Source organism: Nicotiana attenuata, unplaced genomic scaffold (genome assembly GCF_001879085.1).
Source record: "Nicotiana attenuata strain UT unplaced genomic scaffold, NIATTr2, whole genome shotgun sequence".
Classification (NCBI taxonomy): domain Eukaryota; kingdom Viridiplantae; phylum Streptophyta; class Magnoliopsida; order Solanales; family Solanaceae; genus Nicotiana; species Nicotiana attenuata.
Genome location: NW_017671784.1, coordinates 201,213 through 221,330, shown reverse-complemented (window position 1 = coordinate 221,330; position 20,118 = coordinate 201,213). Strand labels below are relative to the sequence as shown.

The window sequence follows — 20,118 nt, the reverse complement described above, 5'->3', positions numbered from 1 at the left end:
ATCAACCATCTCGCTCTCTTTCATTGGAGGATCGACTCTTACCGCCTGCTCTCTCCATCGGAAACCGTATTCTCTGAAGCTTTCTCCGAGATTTTTGTCAATTTTAGTCAGTGACAGACGGTCCGGTACGATTTCAAGATTGTACTGAAAATGACATGCAAATGCTTGGGCCAGATCGTCCCAAGTGTACTATCGAGCATGATCCTGTCGTGTGTACCACTCCAAGGCTGCTCCACTTAGACTCTGACTGAAGTAAGCCATCAATAACTCGTCCCTTACCCCAGCTCCCCTCATTTTGCTGCAGAACCCCCTTAAATGGGCCACCGGATTACCATGTCCATCATATAAGTCAAACTTGGGTAACTTGAATCCTGCCGGTAACTGGACATCGGGAAACAAGCACAAATCCTTGTAGGCCACACTGACTTGGCCTCCGAGACCCTGCATATTTCTGAATGACTGCTCTAGGCTCTTAACCTTGCGTATCATTTCCTCTTGCTCAGGGTTTTTGGGAGGCTTTGCTTCTTCAGCTGAGAGATCAAGACGGGGAGTGTAAGAGCATGGTTCTGGTGGTTTGAAAGTGGCTTCGGGTGGGTAATATTGGTAATCATGGGTTTGGAACAAAGGTTCGCTAGAAGACCTATGTAATGCGACAGGTGGGGGAGCCACAAACACATGAGTAGTTGGTGGTGGAGGGCATGGAATTTGTTTGGGTAGTGGAGGTGGTGTTGTTTGAGAGGTGGTTCCGTAATACTGCTGGTAAGTAGGGAAAGCCGGAGATGAGTTCACTGTGAGAGGATCTTGAGGCTGAGCTAGTGGTGGGAGGTAGGCGGGGTTAGCAGGATAGGCTGGTAGTGGATGTCCCTTTGACTAGGCCTGGTACATCTCGGCCATTTGTTGCTTCAATTTATACATCTCCTCCTTCATTGCATTAACGTCCACTACTTCCTCCTCCCTAGACGGATCGACAATGCTTGCTTCTAATTCCTGGTTGACCATGTTTGACTTATCCTTAGAGCGGGTGTTGTAGGGATGGGTTGCCAGAATGCCAGTCAACTTAACCACTTGCCTGGACTCATCAACAACAACTTTGTTAGCGGTTAGAGCATTAACAGATAAACGACCGCACATTGGGGAATGAATGCACCTAAGCAGTTAACCATTTCTATTATGCCTTTGCTTGGTTGCATGCGTCATCCCGGCTTTTCCTCATTTCTATGTGCCATTTCCTTTTTGTTTTTTTTCCATTGTTTCTTGCCGCTCCCTCTTTTGCATTTTTTTCTTATTTTCCTAGTTTATTTGGTTACGGTCGAATCCTATGGAGATTGCCTACGTATCATGACCCCGCATGAATCAGACCGAGCGTAGTTCGTGAAGAATAGATGTAAAGTAGAAGCAAAATATTTTTTTGGGATTTCCAATTTTATTGATAGCAAATACGTCTATTACAAAGACTCAAAGCTGACAGATTTAAACAACTAACAGACTCCAATGCAGAAAAGAACTACAAACTCCACCATCCCTATTCTACTTTGAACGAAAATACAGACTCAATCAACTGACTGACTTTTAACGAAAAGGAAATACAGACTCCAGTAGAAAAGGAAATACAGACTCAAATGACAAACTCTAGAAAAGGAAATACAGACTCAAAGGACAATCATGAATACATTAAAGCTCCTGGTGCCCGCGGGACATCGTTCGGTATCGCCGCGGGCCTATATGCAAGTTCCCCTTATTTTGAACCGTGCTCATCCTGCACATTTATTAAGGTGATTCACTTATTTTGACCTAAAAGGAAAAACAAAAAAATGACACTATTTTTGTTCAAATCTCCAATTTTAAAACAAACGGCCGGATTTGCAGTTACGGCCTTTCAGCACTTCGGGGAGAAGATTTTAAGGTTGTGCCTGCTAACCGTTGAAATTGACTCAGGGTGGCTGTTCTTGCAAAACCAGCCTTCCGGCGCCCTTTTTGGGGACATTCGGCTTATTTTAAACAAGAATGGCGGCACCCGACTTATTCATGACGAAATTAAAATTTTTGGCATTTTTGGCTATTTTTGAAAAAGGGGAGGTTGGACCCGATGAGGGTTGCCTACGTATCTCACATCCGGTGAGAATCAAACCTGCGTAGTTCGGGCAAATAAAACTAACTATTTTTTAAAACAAAACTCTTTTTGTTTTTGTTGGCAAATACACTATTTCTGAATGCAAGATTCTTTTTTATATTTTCTTTTTCAGTGGCAAATAAACAAACTAATTTGAAAATACAACTCTTTTTTGTTCTTCTTTTCCATTGGCAAACAAAACAAACTAAAAAAAACTTTTATTTTCCTTTCATTTTTCTCAAAAATCCGGCAGAGTTTCGACACTATTCTGACATAATTGACTTTCTACACTGCTATTTCTCTCCTCTTTATTTCAATTTTCCCAAATACTCCAAAGCCGGTCAGTATGCAAGTCCGAGACAAATAGATGCATATGCAACACGTAAGATGCATCAAGATGGTCTTTTTCATTTCAGGTTACCTGTCCTAGACGGACCCAACCCCTGTGTTGAGTCCCCTACGGCAAATGCACGTGATGCAAATAAGCGTTCCTACTAGGGATCCGGCATGAAGTCAAGTTATTCTAGGTTCAAAACCTAGGTATGTGTTCTAGACTGTGTACCCGAGCGGACAACTCGAGTCGAGGAGGGGGCTACGTACCGGGGACCCGCGGGATCGTCCGGCTTAGTAACTTGTCCGGCCTCTTTCTTATTTCAAGGCATGACACTAACAGAATAGGGAGTCTCAACCAGTAAGCACATCCCCGGAGGTGAGAAGAGAAGGGTTTTGGCACAGTTTATACATACAATTCAAATAATATCAAAGTGGTAAAGCATTTAGCACATTTAGCATGAAACATGTAGGAAAATCAGATAAAGCCAAACATAACAATTATTCTAAGCTCAAATTCTTAAACCCTGAACCGAAGTTCTGGGTCTGTGTCCCCAACAGAGTCGCCAGAGCTGTCACACATCCTTTTTTACTACACCCGCAAGGGCATAAAGGAGTGTTTCCACTTAAAGGACAATCGGAACGGGATTTATTAAGATTTCAGAGTCGCCACTTGGGAGATTAATGGTGTCCCAAGTCACCGGTTGAATCCCGAACCGAGGAAATTATGACTCTGTTAACAGTCCGCAAACTAGAAATCCGAGTAAGGAATTCTGTTAACCCGGGAGAAGGTGTTAGGCATTCCCGGGTTCCGTGGTTCTAGCACGATCGCTCAACTGTCATATTCGGCTTATTTATCTGATTTCAAAACATGTTTTAGCTTATGTGCTTTTTAACTTTGAACCGCTTTCATTATTATTATTTTAAGAGAACTGCAACGTCGTGAAAACACGTCTCGAACCGCGTCACATAAATGCACCCGCGATTTTCGACACATTTCGACTTCGTTGGGATTTGGATTTGGGTCACATAAATGTGCACCCGTATTTAGGAAGGTAAAATTATTTAAATTGCGTGCCTAAAGAGACTATCGCGTTATTATCCTTGGAGAAGGCCGAGAAATTCGCTAAACGGTCCATCTCGAGGTCTAGATATTTTTATAGAAAACAGTTAAGAGGGCCACGCTATTTGTGATTTTATTTGGCGCGGCGCACCTCATTTATTTTAAAGTCGACCTAAAAGAACTATGATTTTTCTATTAAGTATTGTCTCCAAAAGGGGCCTAATTAATTAGCATTGTTAATTTCAAAACCACCCCATGACGCGGGCGATTTACTTCAGCTTTACTTAAACAGACCACTTGAAGCTGGGCCATGATTACAGGCCTAATTTGGGAATGAAATTCCAAGCGTTGATCCAAAGGATCTCAAATTGCTCTTAGGCCAATTGCTGAGTACTCTGGCCTTATGCTAGAGCCCAAAGCAAATGAAACTAACGATTATAAGCAAACGGACAGTCAGAATCCGTCCAAATCAAACATTTGCCCGTTTTAATTCAAATTTCATATTTGGATACCGGTCTTACTTATACTAAAGTGTTCTGAAATTTAATGACAAACTAAAACAGCCAACATCAAATCAAGGAGCCTTACTATATTGAGGTGTTATTTTCTTTTCTTTTTCTGAACCAAATCGACAGGATTAACACTAAAGCATAAAATTGTTAGCCTATTTACTAGATTTCACATTCCTACTGGAAATTTAACTCAAACCTGGCATCCAAATTAATAATCCTACCTATTTCATAGGAATCGAAATAACACATGTTCAATTTTAAACTTGCTTCTCATCAGTACTTCAGATCCCTAAACTAGCGTAGAATTAAAATATGAAATAGACTAAGCTACAACTAACGAACAAAAGGAAATTCCAAAGAGTCCAATTACAAATCGATCCAATGTCTTATTGCTACAAACAAAATAGTATTTAAATCAGTCAATCACGTTATACATCTAAATTAAATAAAAACAACAGGAAATTCATGAAGTAACGATCCAGGGTCTATTATTTATCTTCAAACATGCTGTTTCAGCCATTACATACTACTGGAGGCCAAGGATATACCTGGAATATGAATCGAATAAGAAGAAGGAAAAGGTCAGCAGCAGTAACTAACAAATGATCAAACAGCAGCCCAGAAATTGATTCAACAGCCCGGGAAATAGTATCAAATCCAGCAATCAACCAAACAAATTTGAATAAACCCAAACCAACTAGAATAACCCAAATGAACTCGACATTAAACCCAGGAAACCTTCTGAAATTTCAGCAGCTAAAAACACCCAACAATAGCTTGAATAAACCCCAAATGACTTGACATTGAATCCAGGTACACTAGGAACTCAGATTAAACAGCTAAACTTGCAATCAATCTAGAAATCTCATTGCAACAGTATATTTTGGAGTTTTCTGTTGTTTTTTTTTTAATTTTTTTTGGTTTTTGGAGGAAACTAAGATCTAAGAGGAGTTTTTGAATTTAAAATTCAAATTTGAGCTGATGAATGCTTGTGAGAGTGGGGGGAATTTTTCAGAGCTCCAAAACTTGAAATAGAGCAGATATGCTGCCTTTTATAGGCAAAATTCGAAAACTCTCTCAGATTTCTGATTTTATGAATTAGCCCCTCAATTGTTTGCTTGTTCTCTAAGTTATACCTTATTATTTACTATTTGATCCCTTACTAGAAGCTTCTAGAAGGTTCAGGTAACAACTACAAGATTCTTTACCCTATAATTCCTAAATTACCCCTTTATTTGATCCAAAATTACTGAGCTATCCTAACTAAACCCCCAGCCCCTCCTTGTCCTAATTAAAATTCGACTAAAGACTAATTTATTCAACTATATCCAATCACCTAAGCCTACTTACTTTTGAGAACACTGATTTAAAGAACAATTACCAATCATGCATCAAAATAATCTAATACTGAACAACTACTGTTTTAAAACTCAGAATTAAACTAATAGAACGAACTTAGGACAACCGGCAAAACTTAAACATGATTAACCCTAATTTTAAAGACTCTAATCACAACCAATATTAATGAACCAATTATTACTGAAGACGAACACATCAAAAATCAAAGCAGAAGTTAACAGAATATCCAACAATTAAATGCTTAAACAAATCAAAAATTAAACTAACACCTAAGCATTCAAACATAAAAAAAATCAAGTTAAACAAACAAAGAACAGAGAAACTTACATTGTAGAAGATTAAATCACACAGGACCCCGATTTGAAGCCCGGAATGATGTGAACATTTGTTCTTTGCCAAGAACAAACGAACACATTATTTCGCGTCTCAAACCAAACTTGGGCCTAAGGAAGCTGGGACAGACTCGAACGATTGGACTTCTAAGGTTTTGCCGTCATTGATAAAAAAAATCGAGCTGTTTTAATGATGTTCAAAGGAATCTGGTTGGATATTGGGTATGAGGGAAGTCAGGGAAGGCTGTGGTGTTATATTGGGGTTGTTTGGAGCCGGCGCCGCCGTGCACGGTGGTGGCGGCGCCTAGGGTTTGGTAGATTTGGGGGTTTTGGTCGGGATTTGAAAGAAAACAAGGTTGTATTTGGGAAGAGGGGAGCGAGGGTATTCTAGGGTGTTATTTTGGACGGGAACGGAGACCGGCTGCCGTCGTGAGGCGATTTCCGGCGGCGGCGTAAGGCGGAGAAGGGCGACGGAGGAACAGGGTACGATGAAGACGAGTTTGGTCTCTAGGGTTTGGGAAATATTTGGACATTTTTATGTAAAATCTGGATCAATTGGGGGCCGTTGGATTAAAGAGGATGGACGGCCTGGATTGATCGATGCCAAACGGCCTCGTTTCGGATTAAAAGGGATGGACCGGGTGATTTGGGTTTGGGCTAATTTGACCTGGGTCTTGAGGGATTTTGATTTGGGCTGATTGAGAGACAGCCCAAAACCAACCGGCCTACTACTTCTTTATTTCATTTTTCAATTCCTTTTATTGTTTTTTCTTCTTTTCTTTTTGTATTTTATTTACTTATTATTTGTTTTCATTTTTGTATTTTTATGTTTTTCTAATTTTATTAAAATGCAAAATCAAAGACCTAATTTGTTTCCAAAATTAAACTAATTAATTCCTAAAAATCTATTAAATCGTATTTAAAAGCAAACCCATTACAAATTCAACAATTAACAATTAAAAAATGCAAAAATGGACTATTTTTATTATTTTCTTTAAATTTTGTTCTAAAAACAACTTAACCACTAAATAATACTAAAATATGAAATTAGATCCTAAATGCAAATGTCATGTGTATATTTTATATTTTTCATATGAATAAAAATGTACAAATAAAATGCAAACAATTAATAGAAAATAACAAAAATTCACAAAAGTGTAAAATAATGAAAGAAAAATTATTTTATTTGAATTTTTTGGGAATAATTCATATATGGCAAAAACACGTGCTCACACCGCCATCCCTTCTGATACATTTGGCAGTCTCATTCTCACTCTGTTAAACCGGGCGAGGAAGTCCCTGAGTCCCTCGCTAGGAGACTGCCTAACGGCGAGTATATCGTTCACCCTAGCCTCCGCCTTTTTAGCCCCTGCATGGGCGGTGACGAACTTGTCGGCCATTTCCTCGAACGTCGCTATTAACCGCGCCGACAGTTATGAATACCAAGTTAAGGCTCCCCCCGTTAAGATTTTGCCGAACTTTTTCAGTAGCACTGACGGTACTTGCTCCTTCGAAAGGTCGTTGCCCTTTACCGCTGTGACGTAATGGATGATATGATCTTCGGGGACTGTAGTACCATCGTATATCTTCAGGTACAATGGCATTTTGAAGGTTTCAGGAATGGCATGTGGAGCCGCTTCCTCGATGTACGGTTGTTCGACGAACCGACCAACGTCTCGTTTTGGTAGTAACTTTGGGGCGCCTGGAATCTTATCGACCCTTTCTTGATGCTCCCTTATCTGGTCGCAGAGTGCCTTGTTTCGTTTTCCATTTCTTCCATTTTCTTCAGAATGGCTGCGAGTGCATCATTACTTGCATCAACAGTGGTGTAAGTGTTACCTGTTTGAGGGACGGGCTGCTCGCCAGTGATCGTTGTGGTATCTGTTTGCGTGGTGTTTCTGCTCTCCCTTTGAACGGGTTTGTCGAGTATGTTGTTTAGAGTGCTTGTCAGCCACTCTTCCAGTAATTTTTTCACTGCTGGTGGTGCTTCTTCAGCTGTAGACGTGGAAGCTCCCCTTTCGCGTGAAGCTGTTACACTTTCATGAGGGGGAGGTGAAGCACTGCGCATGGGTGTAGCGTTTGGTGTTACATTCTCGTTATCTTCCCTGTCATCTTTATTGATGCTGTTCAAAATGTTGGTAGTGACGCCTGCTATTGCTTTCAGCCTTACATCTCCTTTTCTTGTCATCGTCAGTTCGCACAAACGAAGAAAAGATGGCTGTTTTTTTTGGATCTAGAAGGAACTAAATTTTCAACTAAAACCTCCCCACAGAAGGCGCCAAATTGTTTGAGCAAATGATAGCTAAACCAATTAATGATGAGTTAAAGGAGGTGAGTTTTACTTGAACTTAATAAATTCTAGACCGGATAAAATAGAATATGACCAAGTAACAGATTTGATACACTATGATTGACAATAAATGTAATGGTGTGAATATGCAATAAATGTAAGCAATAACAACAAAAGGTGATGAAAAGGGATCTGTCACCCAACTATCATATGATTGGAATGTCCCTTTTCTTTATCTGCGACGTGGATAAATATGAAGTTGGGATGATGTGGAATTTCTCGGTTTATAGATCAAGATAGAACAACTTATGCTTCAATAATATTACCGACCAATAAGACAACTCTTGGATATTCTTCGCTGTCAACTCTTACAATGTATTTTCTTTCTCCAAGTTCCGAAAAAGAAGAAGAAGATCCCCCTTTCTTTCCTATCTCTTCCTATTTATAAGAGGCATTCCCCGAAAACCCTAAAAGGTAAAGCATAAAGGATATTCCTTTGGAATATTCTTTTTGCCCACTTATGGACCTATACTCCCGTTACTTTCTCATCTTGGCTGCCTGCTTTTGATATCAGCCTTTGTGATAACGACCTTTAGTCGTTATATCGTGGTCGACCCCATTTCTTGTCTTACGTGTCCGTTACCGTGATCACCAAATTCGGACCTATAGAACCACAACACTAAAGCGGCAAGCTTCGTAAAAGAATATCTCACATCAGTGACGTTAATGATTTTAAGAATAGAAGTTTCATTTAGAATGTACACATCTCCAATTTGCCTTTTTCAAATGATTTTGGAAGAGTAGAAAGGATAAATTTGGCAGCAGGCGATGCAACTTGTGAACTTGTGATATTATAGTCCGAATTAACCTCTCGATTATTGGGTTGTTTATTTGAAGTTTGAACACGATGCTCCCTATATTAATGGAAAGCTTGTGTACATTCAAAGTTTCCTTAAAGAAAAATTCGCAATTAATCTGAATTATCAATGTGTTTACCCTTAAAATTGAATAACAATTAAACTTATAATGTGGTTTTAAGGACACGTGATTCCACCCAATACCAATTGATGCATGTAAAGATTAGTAGTAGAAATTGACAATGAGATAAAGCAAACCAGTGTTGACACGTAATTCAGCCCTCGAGCTTGAGTACCCTTGAACTGATCAGTACCTGAATAGTTAAGAAATAAGCAAACTGATGAACAAGGATATAAGCCAGACAGAAAGTATCATAAGCTTTGATATGCGTGAATGTTAGATGGATACAAGATGATTAGAACCCTCTTTATATAGTAGAGGAATCCTATCTATGGTACAATTCTAATTACGAAAGTAAATCCCATGATTAGCTAAACAACCGCCGTTGAATTGATCTGTTCCGAGATTTCCGCTATGATCTTCGACCAGTCACGGATATCTCGCCTTTCTGTTATTATATTGTACTTTGCTCGATGTCTGCCTCATTTGGTCTCGATCGCTACTGACCTCGATCTCGACAGGTACCTGGATCCTCGAACTCAATACCTTATCATCGCGTTTTGGTCTGATCCACTGCGGGGCCGACCTTTGATGCAACCGCCTGATCTCGATCAAATAGTAGAATCGGATAGGCCCGATTTTAACCGTATACACTGTGTTAATTTTTATTCGATAGGTAACTTCTTATGAAGTTTGGAGTATGATTTACATGTGAAGAAAAGTAAAGTGCCTATAAGCTATAACATCCGCATGCGCTAATATCTTTATTTTCATATGACAAGGAAGAAAGTAGATACCTAAAAAAGTTCATTTAGGAGCCAAAAGAAGTGACGAAGAAGTTATGGCGACTCCTTACACCCAAGTCTTTCCCCTTCCACGCCACCAACACTTTCCAAAACCGAACCCAAATTCGATAACTGTCACCAACGACCGTTACTTCGCGAAACATCCACTGGTGTTACTCATTGATAAATGTCACAGCATCAAGCAGCTCAAACAAATTCATGCCCGCATGCTCCGAATTGAGCTCTTCTTCGACCCATTTTCAGCTAGCAAATTAATCGAAGCCTCGGCGCTATCGCATTTCTGCAGTCTCAATTATGCCCAGAAAGTGTTTGATCAAATTCCTCAACCAAATCTCTTCTCCTGGAATGCGCTAATTCGTGCCTATTCTTCTAGGCAAGACCCCATTCAAAGTCTCTTCATATTTGTTAATATGCTTTGTGACGGTCGTGACTTTCCCAGTAAATTTACTTACCCATTTGTGATCAAAGCATCTGCCAAGATGAAAGCTTTTCGATTCGGGAAAGGACTTCATGGAATGGTAGTGAAGGGAGGATTTGGTCTTGATCTGTTTGTGCTTAATTCATTGATTCATTTTTATGCTGATTGTGGATGTTTGGACGCGGCTTACTTGGTTTTTGAGAATATGCAGACAAGGGATGTTGTTTCTTGGAATACAATGATATTAGGTTTTGCTGAAAAGGGTTATGCCGGTGAGGGGTTGAAGTTGTTTCATAGGATGGAGGATGAGAATGTGAAACCTAATGATGTGACAATGATGGCACTTTTGTCTGCTTGTATTAATGAGTTGGATTTGGAGTTTGGTAGATGGGTGCACACATTTATTGAGAGGAACGGGATTAGGAAGAGCTTAATTTTAGATAATGCGATTATTGATATGTATATGAAATGTGGGAGCATTGAGGATGCTGAGAGATTGTTTGACAAGATGGGGGAGAAGGATATTGTTTCTTGGACAACTATGCTTGTTGGGTATGCAAGGGCGGGAAATTTTGTTGCAGCAAGAAATGTTTTAAATACCATGCCTAGCCAAGATATTGCTGCTTGGAATGCTCTTATCTCAGCTTACGAGCAGAGTGGTAAACCAAAGGAGGCTTTGGCTGTTTTCAACGAGTTGCAGCTCATCAAGAAGGCAAAACCTGATGAGGTAACGCTTGTGTGTACCCTATCTGCGTGTGCTCAGTTGGGTGCAATTGATTTAGGTGGATGGATCCATGTGTATATAAAGAAGCAAGGAAAAAAATTAAATTGTCACCTCACTACTGCACTGATCGACATGTACTCCAAGTGCGGGGACGTGGAGAAAGCACTTGAGGTGTTCCATTCAGTCAACGTGAGAGATGTGTTTGTGTGGAGTGCTATGATTGCTGGCTTGTCAATGCATGGGCGTGGCAAGGAAGCAATAAGTTTGTTCTTGAAAATGCAAGAACATAAGGTCAAGCCTAATTCTGTTACACTCACAAATGTATTATGTGCTTGCAGCCACTCCGGGTTGGTGGAGGAGGGGCGAGCAATTTTTAACGAAATGGAGACCGTTTATGGAATTGTGCCTGGAGTGAAGCATTACGCTTGCTTAGTTGATATACTTGGCCGTGCAGGTGAATTGGAAGAAGCTGTGGAGCTGATAAGGAATATGCCAGTAACCCCTGGTCCATCAGTCTGGGGTGCTCTGCTTGCGGCATGTAGATTACACGGCAATCTTGAACTAGCTGAACGGGCTTGTAATCAATTAGTTGAGTTGGAACCTGAAAATCATGGTGCCTACATACTTCTATCCAATATTTATGCAAAATCAGGGAAATGGGACGAGGTTTCTATGTTAAGAAAGCTTATGAGAGAATGTGGATTGAAGAAAGAACCAGGTTGTAGCTCAATTGAGGTCAATGGTATTGTTCATGAGTTTATGGTGGGAGATAATACTCACCCTCTGTCGCAGAAAATCTATGCAAAATTGGATGAGATTGCAGCTAGACTGAAGTCTGTAGGTTACATTTCCAACAAGTCTCAAGTACTGCAACTTATTGAAGAAGAAGATATGCAGGAGCAAGCCCTAAATCTTCACAGTGAGAAGCTAGCTATGGCATTTGGACTTATCAGTGCGGCTCCATCTCAACCAATTCGTATCGTGAAGAATCTACGTGTTTGTGGGGACTGCCACGCTGTTGCCAAGCTTCTCTCCAAGCTTTATGATCGAGAAATACTATTGAGGGATCGCTACCGATTCCATCATTTTAAAGAGGGGAATTGCTCATGTAAGGACTACTGGTGAGCATTGGCGGAGGCAAGATCTCCGCTAAGGGGGTTCAAAAAGAAAAAAGTTTAAAAAGTTTGTAGCTAGTGGGAATTGAACCTATGACCTTACAAAGGATATGAACCCCCTTGACCACTAAGCTACACTTTTGGGCTGTATCAAGGGGATTCAAAACTTAATATTTAGAGGTAAAAAACAGATTTTGCCTTGTATATACAGTGTAATTTTTAACGAAGGGGGTTCGGAACCCCCTTCCCCCCCCCCCTAAATCTGCCCCTGCTGGTGAGTGTTAGACTTGACTATATAGTGAACTGTAGAGTGAGGTGATGTTCATTTTTTAATATATTGCCTCCCTGTGGAGCTAATAGCTCAGGTAGGGCATTTAGACGATTGGGGATGCATTGTAATTAACATGTAGATGAAACATGATGCAGACTAGAGACACCAATATAGGAGCTGTAATAAATAGCAATCAAGGTTATTTCATATGCTAAGTTTACCTCAATCCTTCAAATATTGGATGATTATTAACTTGCTTGAGTGCATAACATTCATGTCGATGCAAAAGTGAAACAAGAAAAGGAAAGTGCCAAAGAAGGTAAAGTAGCATAGGTCAAATTGTACTTTTGTCCCAGATGGATCTCTTTTCCCATGGAAGAGGAGGTTGGAGGCGGCTAGTAAGCGAAATAAGTCCAGTTACAAACTGTGAAGTACATTACTATTCACCTTTTCTTGAGCTCTTCACTTTCTTTGAATGAACTAAAGTTTTGCTTAACTTGTCTCTGATTGAAATGAGATCCAAAATAGCCCGCCCCATGTTCGTTCTGGCTAGTGGAGCTTCCTCTGAACAAGCAACTCCAGTGGTAAGAATAGAAACCAAGCACTCAACAATTTCACTTCTGAAGTCACTTCTGCAGCTGAGTATATCCGTAAGATCCCCTGGTTCTTTGTCATACAAAGCAGTTTGATCCACAACATCCATCACTTGACCAGGTAATGCATGCTTAACAAAGCTGTGAAGATTTTCATTCTCCTCAAATAGTTCACTGGTTGGTCTTCTCCCCGTGAAAATCTCCAATAAAAGAACCCCAAAGCTATAGACATCCCTTGACTTGATACTAGACCACCCATGCCATATTCTGCAAATTTTGATGTATCAGAGAAGGCGTTTCGTAGCTATATTAGAGATTCCACACATTTCTAAAGAAAATACTTCAGCAATACAGATCACTCGTATCAATTTTCTGATAAGGGAATTATTAGTTATGTCAAATACTCCAAAAGGCTGAGGCTTATTATTCTGGTCGTAAAAAAAATACGACTTGTCAATGTTAATAGAAGAGACGTTGTATGTAACAATAGCGCAAAAACAGGAAGTAGAGATCCGGTGTCTCTTAACAAAGTATAAAGTAGCACAAGTAAATTGTTAGTATGTTATGGAGATAAAAGGGGTTCAGATAATACATAGAGCAAGTTGTCAAATATAGTTCTTACCTGGAGCAGCATAACCTATTGTGCCTTTAATCCTAACAGAGCTGAATTGATTTACTTCAGCCTCTTGACCTGAGTCAGACAGGATTCTTGCCAAACCAAAATCGCTTACAAGAGCAGTCAGATTGCTATCCAGAAGAACATTGCTTGGCTTAAGATCACAGTGAACTATAGGTGTATGACATTGACTGTGAAGATACTGCAATGATGAAGCCACATCTATTGTGATGTTTAATCTGTGTAAGATACTCAATCTCTTCTGCGGCATCTCTCCCTCCTTCCGGTGTAACCACTCGTCTAGGCTCCCATTTTCCATAAATGGATAAACCAGAGCTTTGAATTCATTTCCATCAAAATTAATACTTGAGCAAACAGTTAAGATCCTCACCAGGTTCCTGTGCCTTATGTTCCTCAAGGCTTCGCATTCAGCTAAAAAGCTTTTCGAAGCACCCCTTTTGTCAAGTTTAAGTACCTTTACTGCAATAATTGTTCCTTCTTGAGAATGGCTTCCTCTGTATACAGAGCCAAAACTTCCTGATCCTATCAAGTTATTTGAAGAGAACCCACCAGTTGATTTTAAGAGATCATCATAGGAAACTCTTGTGTATCCTTCCCCAACAGAAGATGTTGAGCTAGGCCTCTGCTTCACTTTTTGCTTGCAGCAAAGTAGAAGTAGCAGCAATAAAGTTAAGCATGCAGCAATAGCACAAAGAGTCAGTGCTATAATGAGGGCAACGTGCTTCTTCGGTCTTTTATTTGCTTGGTTGAGTCATGGATGCAGATGCAGCTGTTTGATTCTCCCACAAAGATTTATATTTCCCATAATTTGAACTCTTCTTGCATCAGAAAAACACCTTGAACCGGCACCTCTCCATCAAGATGGTTAAATGACAAGTTGAGATTCTGTAAAGAGAAATGCTGGGCAATACTGTTGGGAATGTTGCCTGACAAGTTATTACGGGAAAGATCAAGATACAGAATGTTTTTCAAATTATTCAGAGGAGGAATTGTTCCTTCAAAGAGGTTTCCTTGCATGAAGAGTACTTCAAGGGATGAACAACTGTCCAGTGTGTGTGGAATTTCACCAGATAATTTGTTGTTTGATATGTCAAGTGCAGCAAGATTGGTCAGATTACCTATTTCCACAGGCAAGGGACCACTCAGAGAGTTATAAAGCATGTTAAGGAGTACCGAAAAGGAGGAGAGTGCTACGACTTGTTTTGATACACTACCAATAAGTCTATTCTGGGAAATGTCTTAGGTTTGGAGAGATGTACAATTTCCTAAACTTGAAGGTATGGTTCCTTCCAAGCTATTGTTCTGCAAATGAATGCGCATCAATCCTGTGATGTTTCCCAAGGAAGAGGGGATATTTCCTGTCAACTGATTTGATTCCATGTGGAGATTTTTCAAGTTTGACAACATTCCAATAGAATCAGGAATGCTACCATTGATAAGAGTTCCTTTGATGTTAAGCACATCCAAATTGACAAGGTTGGAGATCTCTCTAGGTATGGTTCCACTTATCCTGTTGTTCCCAATCAGTAGCTTTGTCAACGTTGTCGAGAGATTAGTTATAGAGTAAGGCAAAATACCTCCAAATTTGTTGTCAGCAATGTCCAGGAACTCAAGCTTTCTGCAACTGGTCAAAGCATTCATGAAATTTAGATCATCAGGTGCACCACTTCCAAGCTGGTTACTGCGAACATTAAGCCAGAGCAGATTCTTGAGGTTGCCAAAACTCAATGGTATATTTCCCGTAAAATTGTTCGTAGGAATATCAATCCGCAGAAGATCTGAACAATTGGACAATGAAGCTGGTATTGAACCAGTGAAGTAATTGTTGGCCAAATACAGATTCTGAAGATTTGGGAAGGCAAGGCCAATATCTGGTCTAAGACTACCTCTAAACTTGTTAAATGACAAGCTTATGTGTATAAGAGACGAAAGGTTACAAAGTGCAGGGGGAAACTCTCCAGACAGAGTGTTGACTGATGCACCAAAACTTGTTAAGCTTCGCATATTGGCCATTGTATCAGGTAATTCACCTACCAAGTCATTGTAGGAAATGTAAAGCTCTCTCAGAGATGTAAGATTTCCAATAGAAGATGGAACATTTCCTGTGAAATTGTTATTCTTGAGGTATAACATTTCCAGCTTTGTCAATGAACCAACTTCATCAGGAATGTGTCCTTCAATGCTATTATGGTCTACAACAAGGTTAACAATGTTAACACAACGAGACAGGGTTAACGGAATTTCACCTCCGATGAAGTTGAAGCTTAAGTTTAAGGTTTGAAGTCTGATCAATTGGCCAATTTCTGGAGGGATTATACCATGTAAGGAGTTGTCTGACATATCAAGAATTCGGAGAAATGAAAGATTGCCAATGCTAGGTGATATACTGCCAGCCAATCTATGGCCATTGAGATTTAAAGAAATGACCCTTTGATGTTTATGGCCACATGTAACACCAGGCCACTTACAGACATTGAGAGTGGCATTCCAAGAATCCATGAGTCCTTGAGGATCTTCAATTATTTTGGACTTAAATTCAAGCAATGCAAGTTTGTCTGACTGATTCCCAAGTATGCTTGCTGACGCATACTGTGGAAAAGATAAGTATAGAAATATGAAGAGAATAGCATGGAATGACAGAAAGAAGAGAGAGCTTAAACGAACAAAACTAGTTTGAAGCTCCATTAGGGAATTGGGAATGCTAGGTGATAGGTGAAAAGGAGAGGAAATGATGGTGGGATACGACTGAGTGGCATTTGATTCTGCAATTTATAATGAGTTCACTATGCCTTCCGTAAGAGTACCAAATTGTTTGAAATAGGATCAGTGTATAGATTCTTATTCACTATATGTGTAATTTAACCTATTATATTAGGTTAAATGGAGTACCATTTTATTCAGGTTACCAATAAATGTTTATCATAACGACTTACTACATGTTACTATCTTATAAGTGACCTATTGTTTAGTTGGTTTATACAACTTAAACTGAATAAAAGAGAAAGACACTGAGAAGGAAAAAGAACTTCCTTAACGAATCTGCAGTAAAAATAAGGCTGGAGGTTTGCGGATAAAAAATGGTACCACCCTTGAGTCAAAGTATGTCCATTGACTTTAAGTAGTCTGCAATCGTAGACTTTGTAGTCAAACGTCTCTCTCTTTAAGAGGAAAGGAAAACAACAAAGAGTCACTTATATAGTTTGTCTCACCTTTTTATGTTCAAGGAATGGCAGCCAATGAATTCAGTGGATCTTTGAATTATGACTTAAGAAAGTGAGCTTTCCTGATCTCTACGGCACTACTAAATAGAGAAGAAGGGGAAGGGAAAGTAGAGGAGGGATTGCCATATTGGTGTTGGGATATATACTATTAACCATGAGTTTGATTTAGATATAGTATTTATTATGGAATAATTATTTATTCAATTTTAATAAAGTTTTAAATAGATCATATATTAGTTTGTGTCCTTTCTTTATATAGTAGATAATTTAGTGTATAGAGTTTAGCTTATACACGGAAGATTAAATCGTCGATTCTTATAAGTATAAAGTTTGAGTTCACAATCTAATGATGGAATTGGACAAACCATCATGGATGATTGTAGCACAAGATTAAATATAATTTATCTTGATTATGAGAATGGTTTAATTCCAACTTCTTGTGCTAGTACATTTTGTATGTATTGAACAGACCAAGTAGAGATAAGTATTTTATACTGACTTAATAAAATAAACTTTCTAGCCATTAAATGTACTTATACTCTTAATCTTGATATAATTATTATTAGTTGTGTACATTATTATTATTTAATTTATTAAACGGCGAAATTCTTTCATGGGTCAATATGCTTGGTAAATTGGATAATAATAATGTACATTAGCGAAGTAATAGTTAGTTGATGGAATCCATGTCTCGGTTTAGAGATTGATGATACACATTTATGAAAGCTTATAAGTTTTCTTGTGTAAACTCGGCCGATGGAATTTGTATCCGACACATGAAATAAGTTAAGCGAAAGTCTAAATAAAATAATCAATAAATTAAATCGTCAGTAATTTAATTTAGTTGATTAGAATCTAAATCTTAACATAGGGAGTTAAATAAGATTTAATGGATGAATTTCAAAATTGAATAATGAGTGTAAATACGAATTTTTCGTGGAATAATTCGTAATTAATTATGGTGGATATTAATTTTAAAAATTATAAATTAATTCCATAATAGGAAGTCTTGTTAATTAAATTATGTGGTCCCTGCTGTGCCTAAATAATAGAAAATAAAGAAATCCTTCTTCTGGTGGAAAAAAAAACCCAACAGGTTTTGAAAAGGGGTTTTGACACAGTTACCCACAAAAAAATAAAACTATTAACCCTTGTCTACCCATTTGTTTTTCTACCCATAAATAATTATATTTCCTACCCATAGTAGTTTTTGTTGGGGATTTTTTCTTTATTCTCCAATTCTTTTTTATTTCTATGCTTCTTTTCTTCTTTTTTTTTCTTNAATACGAAACTCGTTACCATTTAATAGAGTTAAATTATCAGTTAAACATGATTCCATTACGTGATAATAGATAAAAACAGTGCGGAAAACCATAACAAGTACCAATACAACTCCCAACAGATCTGGTATCACGAGTCTAGAGCCTCTAAATACAGCTGAGTAGCAAAATTTATACATATGAGAGTCTAGGATGCGGAAAACAAAAAAAAAGGATAAGGGGAGAAATCGGGTCCTGCGGACGCCAGGCAGCTACCTCGATAACTCCGGTGACAATCTGGAGAGCAGCAAACAACTCTACTAAGCCTCCGGGATACCTGTATCTGCACACATGGTGCAGGGAGTAAAGTGAGTACTCCGACTCAGTGAGTAATAGCAATAAATAACAACTGAAAATAAGAAATCTCGTAAAAACACTACACAGTTCTATATCATAACAGTAGGTGCAGTAGACAGCAGCTAAATGAAGAAGAACAGGTGAATATCCCTCAAACCAGTGCACAATTCATTTATTCCTCTCAATGTCCGATAATTTACTCGTACTGCTGCGGCGTGCAGCCCTATATATACTGTTGCGGCGTGCAGCCCGATCCAATAATAATAGTCGACTGCGCTCACTGGGGGTGTGCAGACTCCGGAGGGGCTCCTACAGCCCAAGCGCTATAATACTGCGGCGTGCAGTCCGATCCATATAATATATCACTGCGGCGTGCAGTCCGATCCATATTATATATCACTGCGGCGTGCAGTACGATCCTTATATGTATATATATACTGCTGCGGCGTGCAGCCCGATCCGTATATATCAAATACCCTCATTATGGGGTCCCTGACCCCTCTCAGTCAATATAGACTTGGCCTCTCGGGCCCACTCAGCTAAGGCAGGGTTTCCAACCCCAGGTATTCCTCATTTGGATTGCCAATTTCTAAAGCCGGTTCATATTATGTTTAACAATTAAGAACATGACTGAGGGTATGATTTCGACAAGTAGAGTGAGGTCAACTAGTACAAAATACCCCCTAAGGGTTCTACAGATCGGCACAAGGCCCCAAACATGGCAACTAGCCCAGAATATACTGATATTAATTAAGTCTCAGTCAAAAATACAGTAGAGTCATCAATCGGGATGGACCGAGTCCGAATCCCCAACAGTAACAAACCCCACGCTCATCATACAGCGTGTGTCTCATCTCAACATAGCACCACATAGTGCAAATCCGGGGTTTCAAACCCTCAGAACATCATTTATAACCATTACTCACCTCAAGCCGGCCGAAATCCTAGCTCGCTTTGCCCTTGCCTCGCAAATCAACCTCCTCGTGCGTAGAATCTGGTCAAAACCACAAGGAATACATTATAATAGGCTAAGGGAACATAACCCAATCGAAAAGACTCGAAAATTATCAAAAATCACGAAGTTGGCAAAACCCGAGCCCCGGGCCCACTTCTCGAAAAATTACAAAATTTACATCACCGGATTCCTCGTCTCGCCACGAGTCTATACATATCAAATTTACCAAAATCCGAGCTCAATTGCTCCCTCAAATCCCAAATTTTCATTTCAAAAGTCAAGCCCTAGTTCTTCCAATTTTACTCAAATTTCCATGAATTTAAGGGTTGATTCTTCAATAAAATGATGTTTCTAAGCCATAGGACTCACCTCCAATCGATTCCCAGTCAAAACCCTCTTTAAACCTCGTCAAAAGCTCTCAAGGATACTCAACAATGGTGGAAATGGGACTTGGTTCGCGGATGAAATGTTATTAAAAACCCTTCTGACCAGCTATAATTTCTTCTATGCGATCGCGGCCCTAGGCTCGCGATCGCGATGAGAAAATTCCCAAGGCTTCAAAAATGTTCTATGCGAACGTGACAGGGGCTCCGCGATCGCGATGCTTCACTTTCCAAACCTACGCGAACGCGGCTCATGAGATGCGAACGCGATGAATAAAATATGCTGGCCCCAAAATCCTCTTATGCGAACGCGGGCTATACCACGCGAACGCGAAGCTTCCGCTTCCAATGCTATGCGAACGCGTCCCAATGGCTGCGATCGCGAAAGCCAAATCCCCTCTGCAA

At 39.5% G+C, this 20,118-nt stretch overlaps 3 protein-coding genes across 3 annotated transcripts; 1 reads left to right on the top strand and 2 right to left on the bottom strand.

Moving 5' to 3' along the window:
* Positions 1–9,696: 9,696 nt before the first annotated feature.
* On the top strand, positions 9,697–12,141 carry LOC109210198 (pentatricopeptide repeat-containing protein At2g29760, chloroplastic-like). Its single transcript, XM_019373572.1, has one exon. The coding sequence runs from the start codon at positions 9,816–9,818 to the stop codon at positions 12,045–12,047; it is 2,232 nt and encodes a 743-aa protein (XP_019229117.1). The 5' UTR covers positions 9,697–9,815; the 3' UTR covers positions 12,048–12,141.
* A 328-nt stretch (positions 12,142–12,469) lies between these two features.
* Positions 12,470–16,355, bottom strand: LOC109210197 (putative receptor-like protein kinase At3g47110). The gene is made up of 2 exons (XM_019373571.1): positions 13,524–16,355; positions 12,470–13,168 (listed from the first exon to the last, which is right to left on the bottom strand). Exon 1 carries the CDS (start codon positions 16,221–16,223, stop codon positions 14,778–14,780), a length of 1,446 nt encoding a protein of 481 aa, XP_019229116.1. The 5' UTR covers positions 16,224–16,355; the 3' UTR covers positions 12,470–13,168; positions 13,524–14,777.
* On the bottom strand, positions 12,748–14,699 carry LOC109210196 (putative receptor-like protein kinase At3g47110). Its single transcript, XM_019373570.1, has 4 exons — positions 14,375–14,699; positions 13,524–14,279; positions 13,401–13,422; positions 12,748–13,168 (listed from the first exon to the last, which is right to left on the bottom strand). The coding sequence occupies exons 1-4, from the start codon at positions 14,697–14,699 to the stop codon at positions 12,748–12,750; spliced, it is 1,524 nt and encodes a 507-aa protein (XP_019229115.1).
* Positions 16,356–20,118: the final 3,763 nt, after the last annotated feature.

Excerpts from the sequence above, each read along its gene's own strand:
- LOC109210198 (XM_019373572.1), top strand. The coding sequence starts at position 9,816 with ATGGCGACTCCTTACACCCAAGTCTTTCCCCTTCCACGCCACCAACAC.
- LOC109210196 (XM_019373570.1), bottom strand. The coding sequence starts at position 14,699 with ATGCTTTATAACTCTCTGAGTGGTCCCTTGCCTGTGGAAATAGGTAAT. Across the intron at positions 14,280-14,374 it reads TGGAGAGGTGCCGGTTCAAG|CAAATAAAAGACCGAAGAAG; the intron begins GTGTTTTTCTGA and ends GACTCAACCAAG. Across the intron at positions 13,423-13,523 it reads AATAGGTTATGCTGCTCCAG|AGACACCGGATCTCTACTTC; the intron begins GTAAGAACTATA and ends TACTTTGTTAAG.
- LOC109210197 (XM_019373571.1), bottom strand. The coding sequence starts at position 16,223 with ATGGAGCTTCAAACTAGTTTTGTTCGTTTAAGCTCTCTCTTCTTTCTG.